Source organism: Xyrauchen texanus, chromosome 24 (genome assembly GCF_025860055.1).
Source record: "Xyrauchen texanus isolate HMW12.3.18 chromosome 24, RBS_HiC_50CHRs, whole genome shotgun sequence".
In the NCBI taxonomy this organism is placed as follows: Eukaryota; Metazoa; Chordata; class Actinopteri; order Cypriniformes; family Catostomidae; genus Xyrauchen; species Xyrauchen texanus.
The window spans coordinates 43020199-43036597 of NC_068299.1; the positions used below are offsets into that span (position 1 = coordinate 43020199).

The 16399-nt window shown below is 38.5% G+C and overlaps 1 protein-coding gene across 1 annotated transcript in view; it reads right to left on the reverse strand.

Moving 5' to 3' along the window:
• The window catches only part of LOC127617781 (uncharacterized), a gene marked incomplete at its 5' end in the record, with an annotated part of 288177 nt that overhangs the window by 208773 nt on the left and 63005 nt on the right, over positions 1-16399 (reverse strand). The window contains 2 exon segments of the mRNA XM_052089853.1: positions 4869-5072; positions 15085-15468. Coding sequence (XP_051945813.1) covers positions 4869-5072; positions 15085-15468 — 588 coding nt within the window.

Sequence of the window (16399 nt, forward strand, 5' to 3'; positions counted from 1 at the left end):
TATTTTTGATTTTGAGTTGAGAGGGATAAGAAAACAAACAAAAAAGTATTATACCAATCATTATTTTGTCACCTAAATTTTGTCACTAAGCATTTTCCACCATTAAAGATACATAATTTAAACTCATTTGAAATGTAATACTACTTTTTATGTCTTACAATAATAATAAAACTAATATGACCTTACACACATTACTTTATCATGTTTTGAAAAACATCTGGGTGATTACAACATTGTAATCACCAATCATTGTAATCACCGACTTTTGCGGCACATGTACATCGGAGTAACCGGTGTTCCTGTTTACCATCGCCAGACACTGCTCAAATATAGGATCTCATAGTATGTTATGTTTACATTTGGCATTTTTAGAAACTGTCATCTTTTGCACTACTGTGTACTGGTCGGCGCTGCACTGTCTCTTACTGTGTCTATTGTCCTGTTCATTGTTAGTAATTTATTGTACTGTCCCGTACGTTGAAACGACAATAAAAACTGAACATCATACTGTAAAACATATTATCATTGTGCCAATCGGAAAGTTTGCGAGTAGAAAATGATACATAATTTTATTCACATATTAAATTAATATCAAGTAATGGCCAGGAGAAAAAAAGCTTTTAGAGTGTATATGCTGTAAGCACATATCTTGTCACGTTTCGCTTGTAACTTCATGAAACACAAACATAATTAAAAAACAATTGATGCTCCTTGATGCCACTTTGATGCTTTGGGGCAAATTCAAAAATAATGTTTTGCTCCCTCAAAGGGCACTGCTGCAGGAGGGGATGCAACTTGAAAGCTTGTTCCTATCAAAAGTGAGAAAATGAATGGGCCCTTCCACAAGACAAAGTGAGTAGGGCATAGGGAGGATCACTTGCGATTTTCTTTAATATTCCCTCGATTTACAAAGAAACCTCACAATAACACATTATTACTGTTATTGTGAGATTATTTCTAGATTAAATTGTATTTTGTTTAACCATTTTAATTGAATTATTAAAATTTCTACTTTTTTTTTTTTCAGGATGACCAGAAGGGCACCTTCCTGTGCCCCAGCTGCTCCCATTCTATGCATGTCACAGCTGTGGACATTTGACCCAGAAACTGCTCAACAATACTTCCAGCTTCAGCCACTGGGGGCAGGGATTTGAATTTTGGTAAGCACGGATCAATTTCAGCAGCAGAACTTTCAACTTTCTTTTGCCATGTAAACTGTGTAATCAGTCTGAAAATACAAAGGTACAAGACTGTGTACTTAATGTCTTTAATGAGGGAATGAACTACAATCCCATGAAGCATTTCCAAATTCCATATTTATTTAAAATTGTTGATTTAAGTATTTATATATTGCAAAATATTCATACATGCATACACATGTGTGTGTGTGTGTGTGTGTGTGTGTGTGTGTGTGTGTGTGTGTGTGTGTGTGTGTATGTATACACTCACCTAAAGGATTATTAGGAACACCATACTAATACTGTGTTTGACCCCCTTTTGCCTTAATTCTACGTGGCATTGATTCAACAAGGTGCTGAAAGCATTCTTTAGAAATGTTGGCCCATATTGATAGGATAGCATCTTGCAGTTGATGGAGATTTGTGGGATGCACATCCAGGGCACGAAGCTCCCGTTCCACCACATCCCAAAGATGCTCTATTGGGTTGAGATCTGGTGACTGTGGGGGCCATTTTAGTACAGTGAACTCATTGTCATGTTCAAGAAACCAATTTGAAATGATTCAAGCTTTGTGACATGGTGCATTATCCTGCTGGATGTAGCCATCAGAGGATGGATCCATGTTCTCATTCTGTTTACGCCAAATTCTGACTCTACCATCTGAATGTCTCAAAAGAAATCGAGACTCATCAGACCAGGCAACATTTTTCCAGTCTTCAACTGTCCAATTTTGGTGAGCTCTTGCAAATTGTAGCCTCTTTTTCCTATTTGTAGTGGAGATGAGTGGTACCCGGTGGGGTCTTCTGCTGTTGTAGCCCATCCGCCTCAAGGTTGTGCGTGTTGTGGCTTCACAAATGCTTTGCTGCATACCTCGGTTGTAACGAGTGGTTATTTCAGTCAAAGTTGCTCTTCTATCAGCTTGAATCAGTCGGCCCATTCTCCTCTGACCTCTAGTATCAACAAGGCATTTTCACCCACAGGACTGCCGCATACTGGATGTTTTTCCCTTTTCACACCATTCTTTGTAAACCCTAGAAATGGTTGTGCGTGAAAATCCCAGTAACTGAGCAGATTGTGAAATACTCAGACCGGCCCGTCTGGCACCAACAACCATGCCACGCTCAAAATTGCTTAAATCACCTTTCTTTCCCATTCTGACATTCAGTTTGGAGTTCAGGAGTTTGTCTTGACCAGGACCACACCCCTAAATGCATTGAAGCAACTGCCATGTGATTGGTTGATTAGATAATTGCATTAATGAGAAATTGAACAGGTGTTCCTAATAATCCTTTAGGTGAGTGTGTATATATATATATATATATATATATATATACATATATATATATATATACATGTGTGTGTGTGTGTGTGTGTGTGTGTGTGTGTGTGTGTGTGGATAAAAATTTACTGAAGCTCAATCTTCAAATATGTAAGTAGTTTGAGGGTATAGGGAGATCAAACCGTCAATCGAGTTGGCAGTAGAGCTTCAGAGCTCTTTTAATGGGATTTCATTGCCTCGATTCTCTGATTGGTGGATCTTTTCTCTTCAGGATCATGGGTAGGGTAGTTCTTCACCAAGAATTTCTCTATCAAACACAATTTTTAACAACTGAAATTAAAATAACGCAGACTGGTAGCTTCAACAAAAACATATACCACTGATGAACAACTTCGTAGCTCATGGTAGGTCTGTATTTAAAGGTCATTGTTAAAATTCAATTAGCCTATGAAGTAAAGAAATGTTATATTTACTTCCAGAACCAAACTGTTGTGCTCTGTTTTACATTCAATAGAAATGCTAATGGACCCTTTTCACATTTCCAGGTTTGGAACTCAGCAGTAAAATGTTGTGTACTGTGTCAAATTGTATAGTAATCAATGGGAGACCACAGCCAATATGTGGCATGTATTATAGAGCATCATGGCATTGGTCAAGCTGAGACAACTGGGTTCAATTATAGTTTTTTTGTTATTGGTTTCTGAGTGGTGTATTTAGAGAGACAATACATGTATGCATTTGGGGTTATAGTCAAGTGACTCTCTGAATCCACAGCTGTCTAACAGTAGACGTCACTTTGATTTATTTGTACTCTGACATCACAAGTAAAGTTACAAATTCCCAACCTAGATGGTCGAACAACCAAGAACACAAATAAGGTTCTAAAACATTTCTCCATGTCTGTCTACTTTCCGTAGGTAGTAATTGCACAGTGTTAATTGTGTCATGCTAATAGTGCTAATATTTGCATCTTATAATAGATTGCACTTAATAAATGACAAGAACTTAATTTAAATATGCTTGCAGCCACACTGTACCAGTGTATTTACTGCCTGGTTAAGTTGGACTGCTGTTATGTGAATGCATTGATTTGTAGATTTTGTACTGAATGTTAAAGCTGTGCAACTTATTAGTGGACATACCTCTATTCTTATAAAAAATAAGATACTAAAAGTTCTTATTAAAAGTTGTAAAGTTTTCATTAAAAGCTATATGTCTGGTTTAAGTTGTGATTTATTCAATATTGCAGAGTTAATTAAACCCAGTTTACCAGCAGCAGTGTCTCTGTCTTGTGTGCTGTCAACCTCAGTAAGGAAATGGTCACACACAGTCAAACACCAGAGCAGGCTCATTATGTAAGAAAATGCTCTTATTAAATTCACATATCAGGACCGTTGAATCATTTCATATTCAAACTCAATACATTGGTGCATAATGGTCAATGCAGAAGATTATCTTAATATCAGTTATTACTATCAACAGCCTTTTGAGTTATGTATTTTTTGGTGTCAGCTTTGTCTGAGTACTGATTACTCTGTCACTGCTAAAGTAGACACATGTGGATATAACTCATACTATAAAGCTAACATTAAAGGAAAAGTTAAGTATTCCAAGCAGAGTAATTTATTTATTCATATTATCTTGACTAAATGCATATAGAAAGAAAATAGAGTAGCCTATTTCATTAGCTCCAGACTAAATATATATTAACATTACACATGTCAATGTAAAATGCAAAGGCAAATCAGTAATATGTGACATATATTGATTCTCAAATAGTGGGGGGTTTGAGAGGAAAGTCATTGGTCAGGGCTGTGAGATAAGGAGCATCCTCCTTAAACACAGAGCCCAGCCGAGGTGTTTGTGTGTGCGAAGAGATGCAGACGCTGAGCGATGAAGGACCCTAAACATGTCCACCCCAAAAGACTGTGCGCATGCGTGCGTGAAAGAGATAATGAGAGAGAGAGATGCTGTATGTGTGTTTTTAGATAGAGGCTTTAGTGTACAACAGAGAATAATATCAATATACACTGCCAGTCAAAAGTTTTGACTCGAATACTTATTAGGGGCAACAGCTGCAGCTCAAATTTGCACTTATTTTTATGCTATAAAATCTTGAACTGTTAGACCTAGAAACAAATTTCTGACTCAAAAATGTTACTTTAAGAAATGAGTTCGACTTGATTTAAGCATTAAAAGTACTTAAAATATTAATTTTAAAGATGTAAACATAATTTGTAATTGCCTACAAAACAATTTGAGTGATTAGCTTTAAATCAAAATGTACATCATGAGAATCAAATTCAATCATGTTTGTCTAAACTATTGACTCATAGTGTAGATGTGAACAACTTTGTTTAGAGTTTGATGTGATGTGATTCGTTGTTTACTTCTTGATTAGTGTTGATACCTAGATTAACCGTGAGGCGGACGCGGCCTGCCTCCAGCTCCAGACGCAGGGTGTCTGCAGAGTCTCGTGAAGTGGTCGCCATGAGAACGCCCTACGCCCGATGGGAACAGAACCGTAGTGACATGTCCTCAGCCTCTGTATGCATTGCCACCAACAACTGCAACTTCATGAATTTATTGCCATCGTAACTGAGGATGGTGGCATCTGTGAATGAGAGACACAGATTTTACTTGCAAAGAGTAAAGTTGTCAGTTTCCTCAACAAACACAGTTTTTGAGAAACCCTTCCACTAAAATGACCATTACACTGTTGTTATCTGGTGTTACGTAGTCTTTACTGTCTGCCCATTGACTTGTCTGATACTTACAGTATTTTCCATGGCAGGCATAGGCAATACAGGCAGTCGCATTGGGCAGCACCATTTTCTTTATTTTCACAGTAGTGTAGCTTTTGCACTAACAAGGTACTTTTTCCAATAAGTAATGGTGTAGCATGATACTATATTGCTTTTTGTCATATTGAATAGTGCATACTGCAACCAAGGACACTGATGTTGAAAACATGTACAGTATATAAATAAATTCAACTATATAGAGTATATATATAAATGTATATATATAGACACATGAATGAACAACACATTTTTATTACACATTTTATTAAAAAAAACATCTGTCTATGATCATGCTTCAGCATAAAGTTATTACTATACTGTATATCGCTTTCCTGGTCCGACGTGCCGAACTCGACCCACGGTGTGTTTCAGAGGTTTATGTTTTTGAAAGATAAAACTCCCAAAAAAAAAAAAAGTAAACATAATACATATATTTGGAAAGCTGAGATACTCGTGATTCGAACGATGTAAACCTTTTTAAGATACAATCACAACAGCAGGTACAATCTATATCTTTGTCAGACCACCAACATATAAACAACCAAAAACAAAATTTAGGCAACTCACCTATGAAGCCTCATAGTAGTCCACTGAGCCATAACTTCCCGACAAAAACGGTGTTGTTTCATTGTCAAATGTCCAAACGATCAAATCAAGTAAAATGTTTAGTCCAAATCACATTATTACATCAATAAATATCCACAGACTCTTGTTGCATCATTTCAAAGCACCTGGCAGCTGTGCCTAATCTTTCACATATTATCGGTAATAACTTCAGTTCAGATGTAAACATTTCCTATATCCGGTATCAAAATGGAAGCACGCACTCTGACCTTTCGATTGACACCTCATTTGACCCAATAGGAGCTTCCATGTCCTATCCAAAGCCTTCAATACCCAACCACAGTCTGTGTCGAATGTAAGGGCATACCCACTTTCCTTTGTTTACTGATCAAACCAATTACATCGAAGAGTGGAAATGACTGACGCATCGTATAGCCAATGAAATTCTGAAAACAGTGATATGCGGCTTTAGTTGAACCATTAGAGCATGGTTCTCTTATGCGCATAAAGCCATTGGAGAACTGTTTTGGAACTGTTTACACATTTGGCGATTTAAATATGGTGAAACGGACGCGAAAAACAGGATTTTCACCCCAGGATGTGATATAAGAAGTCATTCATTGTCAAAATTCTGAGTTTGGAGATGAAATTTCTGAAAACAATACGGATGATTTGGAGGCAGAGGAAATATGGAGAGATGAGACATGGCTCTGGACAAGTAAGTGTTTTCTTGTGTTTTATAACATATATTACTGTATATTCCGCATAAATAAGCTTTAGTTTGAATAATGAACACATTTTGTAATTACCCTTTGTCGTGTGTTTCCTCAGTGAGTGTTTGAACCATTTGTGCGTGTTTTTTGTATTTGTATGTGCGTGTGTGAGGTTTTAGTTCATTGTTTGTTTCAGATCTATTGACATGCTATATAGATGTTTTGTATATTTACTGTAAATATATATATATATATATATATATATATATATATATATATATATATATATATATATATATATATATAAATGGATATATGATATATATATATATATATATATATATATATATATATATATATATAAATAAATAAATATAAGTTGAAAATAAGAATATATGTTGTGTTTGAGAGTCTATTTGTTACAATGCGGGGAGGTGGGGAGGTGTAGGCCCATCTATTTGTTACAATGCTGAATTGATGGGGGAGGTGTAGGCCCATCTCTTTGTTCCATAGTACATTGGCAAAGTATACAGTATTTACAGTAAATATACATACAATAATGCATATTTACACACTCGAAAAGAAAAACTATATATATATATATATATATATATATATATAAAATACAGAAAAGATGGAAAAGTTGTGTCTAGCTTTGTAAATTACATTTATTTATTCTCCCCCACTCAGCAAGCGGCCACATAAAGTGGAGCAGCAGGACAGCACCTCATCAAGAGAGGAGGGCTTTCAGAGAGACCCTTGCTGAGGAGCCAGACCCGTATCTCCTGCTCCACGAAGAGCAGATCACAGGCCATTGCACATCACCAAGTCTTGCACCGCTGGTCGTCTGAAGTGCAGGCAGTGTCATGCAAAGACACCAGTGAAGTACTCTTCCTGTGTTCTGCCTTTGTGCTTTGTACCCAAATGTGACTGCTACAATGACTGGCATGTTGCTAGAAACATGTACAATTTTATAATGGTTTGTAAATACTTTGTGTAAAAATTCATGTAAATAGTTTGTTGTGTATTTTTTATATAAACAAATTGTCCACCATAGCACTAGTTTTGACTCTTTTATATGCACAACATTTAGTTTCAAGAAGGAAAAGGCACTCTAATGTGTTCATGCATCAGTTACTCTGTGTCAGCAAAACTAATAGTGGATCTGGATATGGAATATGATAGCTCTAAGTGTCATCTTTCATTAGAGCCCAAAATTATGACTGTACGTTGAAGCATTCAAAAGTAGGAGCCTTTTTGTCCTAGGTTACCAAAGGGTCCTTTTGGAGTATCCAAAAGGCACTTTTGTAAAACGCCTGGGTGTACCCTTAGAAAAACGTGTAAAATATTCATTTTTTATGGTATTGTTCTAAAATTTGAACTTGGACTAGGTAAGGCTTCATGCTGTGATCCCATTGTGTTCTCAAGCTAATAGCTACAAGTTATAGTCATCTGCAGGCATCTGTATGCAAAAAAAATTTCAGGCGGAAAAACAAAACTTCTATTTCATTGTGTTCAAACTTCTATTACTCAGAATCAGTAGCACTTACAGTAATTCTGACTGCTGGGGTAAACACTTCAGAGTGTCCCCTTTCAAATGTGACCAGAACCATGCATGTACTCCAAACGGTTCAAGAACAGCTTTAAATTTACTTTGGGTATGCCTTGATTAGGCGTTTTAGGCTAATTTTACAGGATTGGGAAGAGGATATTCAGATTTACATATTTATATATTCTGACATAAAACTTTATATTCAAATTTATACATTCAGATTTTATAGTTATTTCCTATTTGCCCACATTATATATACAGTATCTTACACACTGATTTAACCCTCTTGGGCATGGAGTTCACCAGAGCTTCACAGGTTGCCACTGGAGTCCTCTTCCACTCCTCCATGATGACATCACGGAGCTGGTGGATGTTATAGACCTTGTGCTCCTCCACCTTCCATTCCACAGATGCTCAATAGGGTTTAGGTCTGGAGACATGCTTGGCCAGTCCATCACCTTCACCCTCAGCTTCTTCAGCAAGGCAGTGGTCGTCTTGGAGGTGTGTTTGGGGTCGTTATCATGCTGGAATACTGCCCTGCGGCCCAGTCTCCGAAGGGAGGGGATCATGCTCTGCTTCAGTATGGCACAGTACATGTTAGCATTCATGGTTCCCTCAACGAACTGTAGCTCCCCAGTGCCGGCACTCATACAGCCCCACACCATGACACTCCCACCACCATGCTTGGCTGTAGGCAAGACACACTTGTCTTTGTACTCCTCACCTGGTTTCCACCACACACGCTTGACACCATCTGAACCAAATAAGTTTATCTTGGTCTCATCAGACCACAGGACATGGTTCCTTAGTCTTCTTGTCTTCAGCAAACTGTTTGTGAGCTTTCTTGTGCATCATCTTAGGAAGAGGTTTCCTTCTGGGACGACAGCATGCAGACCAATTTGATGCAGTGTGCGGCGTATGGTCTGAGCACAGGGACAGGCTGACTCCCCACCCCTTCAACCTCTGCAGCAATGCTGGCAGCACTCATATGTATATTTCCCAAAGACAAACTCTGGATATGACGCTGAGCACGTGCACTCAACCTCTTTGGTCGACCATGGCGAGGCCTGTTCTGAGTGGAGCCTGTCCTGTTAAACCGCTGTATGGTCTTGGCCACCATGCTGCAGCTCAGTGTCAGGGTCTTGGCAATCTTTTATAGCCTAGGCCATTTTTATGTAGAGCAACAATTCTTTTTTCAGATCCTCAGAGAGTACTTTGCCATGAGGTGCCATGTTGAACTTCCAGTGACCAGTTTGAGGGAGTGTGAGAGCGATGACACCAGAATTAACACACCTGCTCCCCATTCACACCTAAGACCTTGTAATACTAACGAGTCACATGACACCGGGGAGGGAAAATGGCTAATTGGGCCCAATCTGGACATTTCCACTTAGGGATGTACTCACTTTTGTTGCCAGCTCTTTAGACATTAATGGCTGTGTGTTGAGTTATTTTGAGGGGACAGCAAATTTACACTGTTATACAAGCTGTATACTCACTACTTTACATTGTAGCAAAGTGCCATTTCTTCAGTGTTGTCACATGAAAAGATATAATCAAATATTTACAAAAATGTGAGGGGTGTACTCACTTTTGTGATTTGTACCCCGACATATTGGGGCCCTATTTAGAGAGCGCTAGCGTTAAGCGCAGCGCCAGTGCCGGTCCTAGCCTTTTGGGGGCCCTAAGCAAAACTTTGTATGGTGTTCGTAACTGCAAAAACGATCCCCCTCTCATACCCCCCGATGATCCTATAATGTGTGATGTCTTAATGTACTCTTTGAGCAGTTTAATTAAAAACGTTATTGAAAATCATGCCTAAATCATTATTAAAATTGCCTTAAAAATAGTATACAGGTGAAACTCGAAAAATTAGAATATCGTGCAAAAGTTCATTAATTTCAGTAATTCAACTTAAAAGGTGAAACGAATATATTATATAGACTTATTACAAGCAAAGTAAGATATTTCAAGCCTTTATTTGATATAATTTTGATGATTATGGCTTACAGCTTATGAAAATCCCAAATTCAGAATCTCAGAAAATTAGAATATTGTGAAAAGGTTCAGTATTGTAGGCTCAAAGTGTCACACTCTAATCAGCTAAACACCTGCAAAGGGTTCCTGAGCCTTTAAATGGTCTCTCAGTCTGGTTCAGTTGAATTCACAATCATGGGGAAGACTGCTGACCTGACAGTTGTGCAGAAAACCATCATTGACACCCTCCACAAGGAGGGAAAGCCTCAAAAGGTAATTGCAAAAGAAGTTGGATGTTCTCAAAGTGCTGTATCAAAGCACATTAATAGAAAGTTAAGTGGAAGGGAAAAGTGTGGAAGAAAAAGGTGCACAAGCAGCAGGGATGACCGTAGCCTGGAGAGGATTGTCAGGAAAAGGCCATTCAAATGTGTGGGGAGCTTCACAAGGAGTGGACTGAGGCTGGAGTTACTGCATCAAGAGCCACCACACACAGACGGGTCCTGGACATGGGCTTCAAATGTCAAACGTCTTACCTGGGCTAAAGAAAAAAAGAACTGGTCTGTTGCTCAGTGGTCCAAAGTCCTCTTTTCTGATGAGAGCAAATTTTGCATCTCATTTGGAAACCAAGGTCCCAGAGTCTGGAGGAAGAATGGAGAGGCACAAAATCCAAGATGCTTGAAGTCCAGTGTGAAGTTTCCACAGTCTGTGTTGGTTTGGGGAGCCATGTCATCGGCTGGTGTTGGTCCACTGTGCTTTATTAAGTCCAGAGTCAACGCAGCCGTCTACCGGGACATTTTAGAGCACTTCATGCTTCCTTCAGCAGACAAGCTTTATGGAGATGCTGACTTCATTTTCCAGCAGGACTTGGCACCTGCCCACACTGCCAAAAGTACCAAAACCTGGTTCAATGACCATGGTATTACTGTGCTTGATTGGCCAGGAAACTCGCCTGACCTGAACCCCATAGAGAATCTATGGGGCATTGCCAAGAGAAAGATGAGAGACATGAGACCAAACAATGCAGTAGAGCTGAAGGCCGCTATTGAAGCATCTTGGTCTTCCATAACACCTCAGCAGTGCCACAGGCTGATAGCATCCATGCCACGCCGCATTGAGGCAGTAATTAATGCAAAAGGGGCCCAAACCAAGTACTGAGTACATATGCATGATTATACTTTTCAGAGGGCCGACATTTCTGTATTTAAAATCCTTTTTTTTATTGATTTCATGTAATATTCTAATTTTCTGAGATTCTGAATTTGGGGTTTTCATAAGCTGTAAGCCATAATCATCAAAATTATATCAAATAAAGGCTTGAAATATCTTACTTTGCTTGTAATGAGTCTATATAATATATTAGTTTCACCTTTTAAGTTGAATTACTGAAATTAATGAACTTTTGCGCGATATTCTAATTTTTCGAGTTTCACCTGTATACTTTCATGCTGTCTCAATTACATTCCTGGCAATTTTTTATCCTGTTTATCTGTTCCTGAAAATTATTTGGCTTATAAATAAGAAAGTTTCTGCCCTATAACATATATAATATGTCTTATATAGGAACAGCTAAATGCATGTCTGCTTCTACATTATGTATCATTACCTGGGCTACTGTAATCATCATTGACAGCATGGGGTCCCCCTGGCAGATAGGGGGCCCTACGCAACTTGCAGAATTTGTGTATGGGAACAACCGGCACTGCGCAGCACTATGCCATTAGCGCAAAGTCAGTGGTCATGGCCATGAAGTTTTTATGTATTCATGCACTAAGTGTAGGCGCAAGTACTGTAGGTTTGTTGAAATCGCACACACAATGCGCAAATGGGCTGGATTATGTGCAATTGAATTATGAGATTTTCTCCAGTTATTATTCTACTGTCTGCATCCTATTATATAACTCTCTCAAGCACCAGTGGTATAAAACAAGACAGCACATTCAGAAGAAGTTGGCATTGTAAATGGACTTCATGCAATGAATTAGAAGAATAAATTACATTACGCATTAACTGTGTTCTTGATGATAGTCAGGCATATTTCTAAGACAGTGATGGAAAATGTGATTCTTGTCAGAATTTGGATGTACAGGTAGGCTCCATTAAACTACAGAGAATGGATCTGTATTCATCTCCCACCCATTCCCACTTACACTTTGCACTACGAAATATATATTAGAATTAACATTCTCATGAAAATTGGATAAGACGTTGAGCACGTTTGCATGCTCATGAAAATAGAGCCTGTTAACGGGTAGCCAATCAACTTGCATCTCTCTCTTTGTCTAACATTTAAATTGTTCAGTTCTGCATAAGCAGGTTTCACTGCAGCATGCTACAAGAGTTTTTCTCTGAAAATATTATTTGGTCAGGTGGTCGCAGGGACTTTTGTTCTATTAAGCCCCGTTCACACCGCAAGCAGCATCATGCGACGAAACGTCACAATCCCATTAATTTTCAATGAGAGCACAGCAACTTCTGGTGACACGAGTTGTCACGACCGTTGGCGACCGAGATCGCTGTGGGAAGCGACGAGTTGAGAATTTAGCAAATGACAAGCGACATTCGTGAGCGACTACCAATGAGAGTGAAGTCAGTGTAGCTCACTTCATCCATCTCCAGATAGGGTGAGTGTGAGATACTGGAGTCGACTCGAGTGCAGGCAAGACAAGAGAAGTTAAAAGATTCTAGAGAGACAATAGAACTGATTCCTTTCTTAGATTTATCGGTAGTATCATCAGTAATCAGCAGAGGTGGGGGACTTGAGTTACATGACTTGACTCGAGTCACAAATTTAAGGACTTGTGACTAGTGACTAAATTAAGAAAATGACTTGACTTTGACTTGAGAACCAGGGACACGAGACTTGACTTGAACTGCATGACTCGAGTCGACACTGACTTTATTATTATTATTTTCAATAACTTATTATAAACAGTAATGAAATGCGTTTAAAAAATATTGCAACATCAACATGCAAAAATGTAAGCCAGCCAGCATCACTGATCTGCATCTGCGCAGTTAACGCTGTGCTCGCAACGCGCCAAAATTACAGATGATTGTCAATTTCCCAAAATAATCTCCTTTTGGATATAAAAATGTCGAATTGGACTGTGTGAATAAAAAAAGTATGAAAATATGCAACGCAAAAATATCCGATACAACCACCACAACCTCGAATTTCATCAGACATTTCAAAAACCACAAGGAAAGGTAAGTAAATATTTTTGTTATCATTTCACTATCCAGAAAGATTCATATGTAAAATTACTGTTCAAATGTTTGAGGGTTGTCAGTAAATTAAAATAATTCACGATTAATCTCATGTTTGAAATTACCTGACATTGCCTCTAAATGTGTGTGCCTTTTATAAACCTTCTCAACAGTCAACAATATACCATAACCATTTGTTGGCAATATAAAAACATAACAGGGAGATTTGCAGTCACAAAACTTTATTTAAAACGTGACAAGTAGTAGTAAAAAAAATCCTCTCATAGTGATTGTGACTTCTGTAGACTTTAACTAAAGCCCTTGAATGCAATACTTTTCTGACTATTTTATATAAATGTATCTCTGAAGGGAACTGACTGTCTTTCGATGTTTCGATAGCATTTTCTTTTCATCTTACCTCCGTAAAATGCCTAATAAAATATTGTTTATAAGCGCAGGGCTGCATTGTGTAAAGGCGTTACCAGGGTAACAGCTACATTTGTGCTGCAGAAGCCACACCTACTGTCAGAGAGTGAATTTGCATTTTCATTCAGCCTGTCTGCCGTTTTTGTTAGATCAATGTGAAAATCGGACTGCATTTTTACACAGTATACACGCAGTGTTATAAATTTTAACAGGTTAATTCTAAAAATCTAAATAATTCGGATAATAAGATATTTATAAGTACTCACAGTATTTTTAAGTGCCCACGATAAAAATATGGTGCATGTTCATTAACGCAATTTACTAATATATATATATATATATATATATATATATATATATATATATAATGTTGTTGTGACAGGGCAGAGGGTGGGCTGGGTCGTGATGCTATACACCCGAAAGGAGGAGGTTCTCGTCTCCTCCTTTCCATTAATCCCTTTACACTAGTGCCGAATTCCGGGAAGGAGGAGGGATGTGCCGTAGTAGAGTCCTCGCCACTACCATCCACCCCAACGGAGCAGCCGCAGACATCCGCTGGAGGAAGGAGGAGCCGGCCGCCTGGAAGTGGAGGAACGCCTTGTCTCCTCACTCATCCTGGTAGACTGCGATGACAAGCCCTGTCTGGATATTACCCACCTGATGTTTGACCTGTTCAATAAACCCTACTATTGCACCAGTACACACATTAGACAACATTATCTTCCTATACAATAGTGCTTCAACAACTGTACTAATCTACTAGAAATCCAGAAAAGTCAATCACTGTCACTGGAATACAGGATATAACTTCAGAAGACATTAATTTTACAGCTGGAGTCGTATGGTTGATGTTTATGCTTACTATCTCTTCTTTTTGGCGCTTCAAAAGTAGGATCACCATCCACTTGCATTTTAAGGACCTACTGAGCTAAGATATTTTTCTACTTTTATTAAAATGTGTTAAGTTGAAGAAAGAAAGTCATACACACTTGGGATATCATGAGTTTGAGTAAATGAGAGAATTTTCTTTTTGGGTGAAATAACCCTTTAAGAATGTGAAAATAGAGACTCCAGCCATCATTGTAAAATGTTCCCCCTGTGCCAGGGTGTCTGACATCAGATCAAATTTACAAGTGCTGGCTAATGCTAAATGTAAATTTTCTAAAACTGTTAACGATCCAGTCAGAGATCACCATAAATAACACATATGAACGTGCAAAATGATGTCATATATGTAATATGCTCTGGTCCCCTCCCTACTCGTCGTGGTGAAGACGTTTTGTGTAGATTACTAGCATAAAGAAATTACTTAACCTTTAACAAATCTGAATGAATCTAAAAGTAAAAAAAAAACAAAACATTTATATGTATTTTATGTCTCACCTCTCTCACAGGATCGACCAAGGTAGCCCGTCCCAGTGCAGTCGCAAACATAACGGTTCCACCCCTCCCTGCAGATGCCATTGTTTTGGCAGGGGTTACTCAGGCACTGCTTGGGTGTCTCTTTGGTGCAGGAGGGCTTCACGCCATTGGATTTATGCACCTCGGCTATGCGGCGGATATCTTTAATCTGACCATCGATGAAAAGGTCACGTATGCAGCCTACGTAACCATAGTTGAGCAGAGCTGTCCACACCTCTGTAGGGAACACCAGACCAACTTTATTTTCTGGCAGTCCTCCGAGGTACAAATTATCATCCAGGTCAAGAATCTCACTCTCGCCAGGGGCTTGATAGGGTGTTCGGATTGTGTTGATAGAGATGGTCCCTAAAATTCAACAACATTAGAGAAAATTGTGAAAATGTGCACAGTAAATCCTGTCAACATGAAAAGTAAGACACCTTATCAGGCTAATCAACCCTCCGATAGGGATAAAGGCTGACTGCGGACAGTGGTGCAACAGAGAAAGAACGTTTATGGGCAGCTGTCTCAGAGGCTTGATTAGCCTGACAAAGGGCCTACACAAGGAAGAACTTTCTTCTCTTCTGATGAACTTCTCTCTTGCTCTTGCTGCTTCCAGAACCTCTGTTTCATGTAGAGTCCAAGGAAAACCCGGAACACACAAAGTCCCGAGGAAGCCTCTCACTCTCTGCTCTACGGTTCACACACCCAACAGGAGTCACAAGTCCTCCTTTCAGAAGGCCTTACTTCATCCAGACAATAACAATCCACGATCATAACAAAACATAGATGGAACAAACTTTCGACAAAGAGCCAAAGAACCAAGCAACACAAGGAAACGCAATGCAAGGAAACGCAACGACATGCAAGTACATCTCCAGTATTTTGCTCAAAGTGCTGGTGTATTAGTTGAATACTTTGAGTCAAAAACGATTTGCAATCGGATTGCAAATCAACAGACTCCATAATGTTCATTTTCACTGTATTGATTATTCTGTCACTCTATTCACCAACCTGTTTCATGATTTATGTGTTAGATTAGTTTTATTTTTAGAATAGCAATAAAGTGTGTCTGTATTTAAAGATAATTTGACTGTGGTATATTTTGTGTGGTATAATCTCATCCCTGTTTTTAAAAGTTTTAGCTTCAAAGCTATACCTAAATATATGTGATATTATTTTTAATAAGCCATGTGAATAATATTACTCCAAGAAGTTAATTAATCATAGTTCCCTTATTAAAGCTAATTCCTTACAATAGAAATTGTGAGGGGATACAACAAGACATTGTATTACG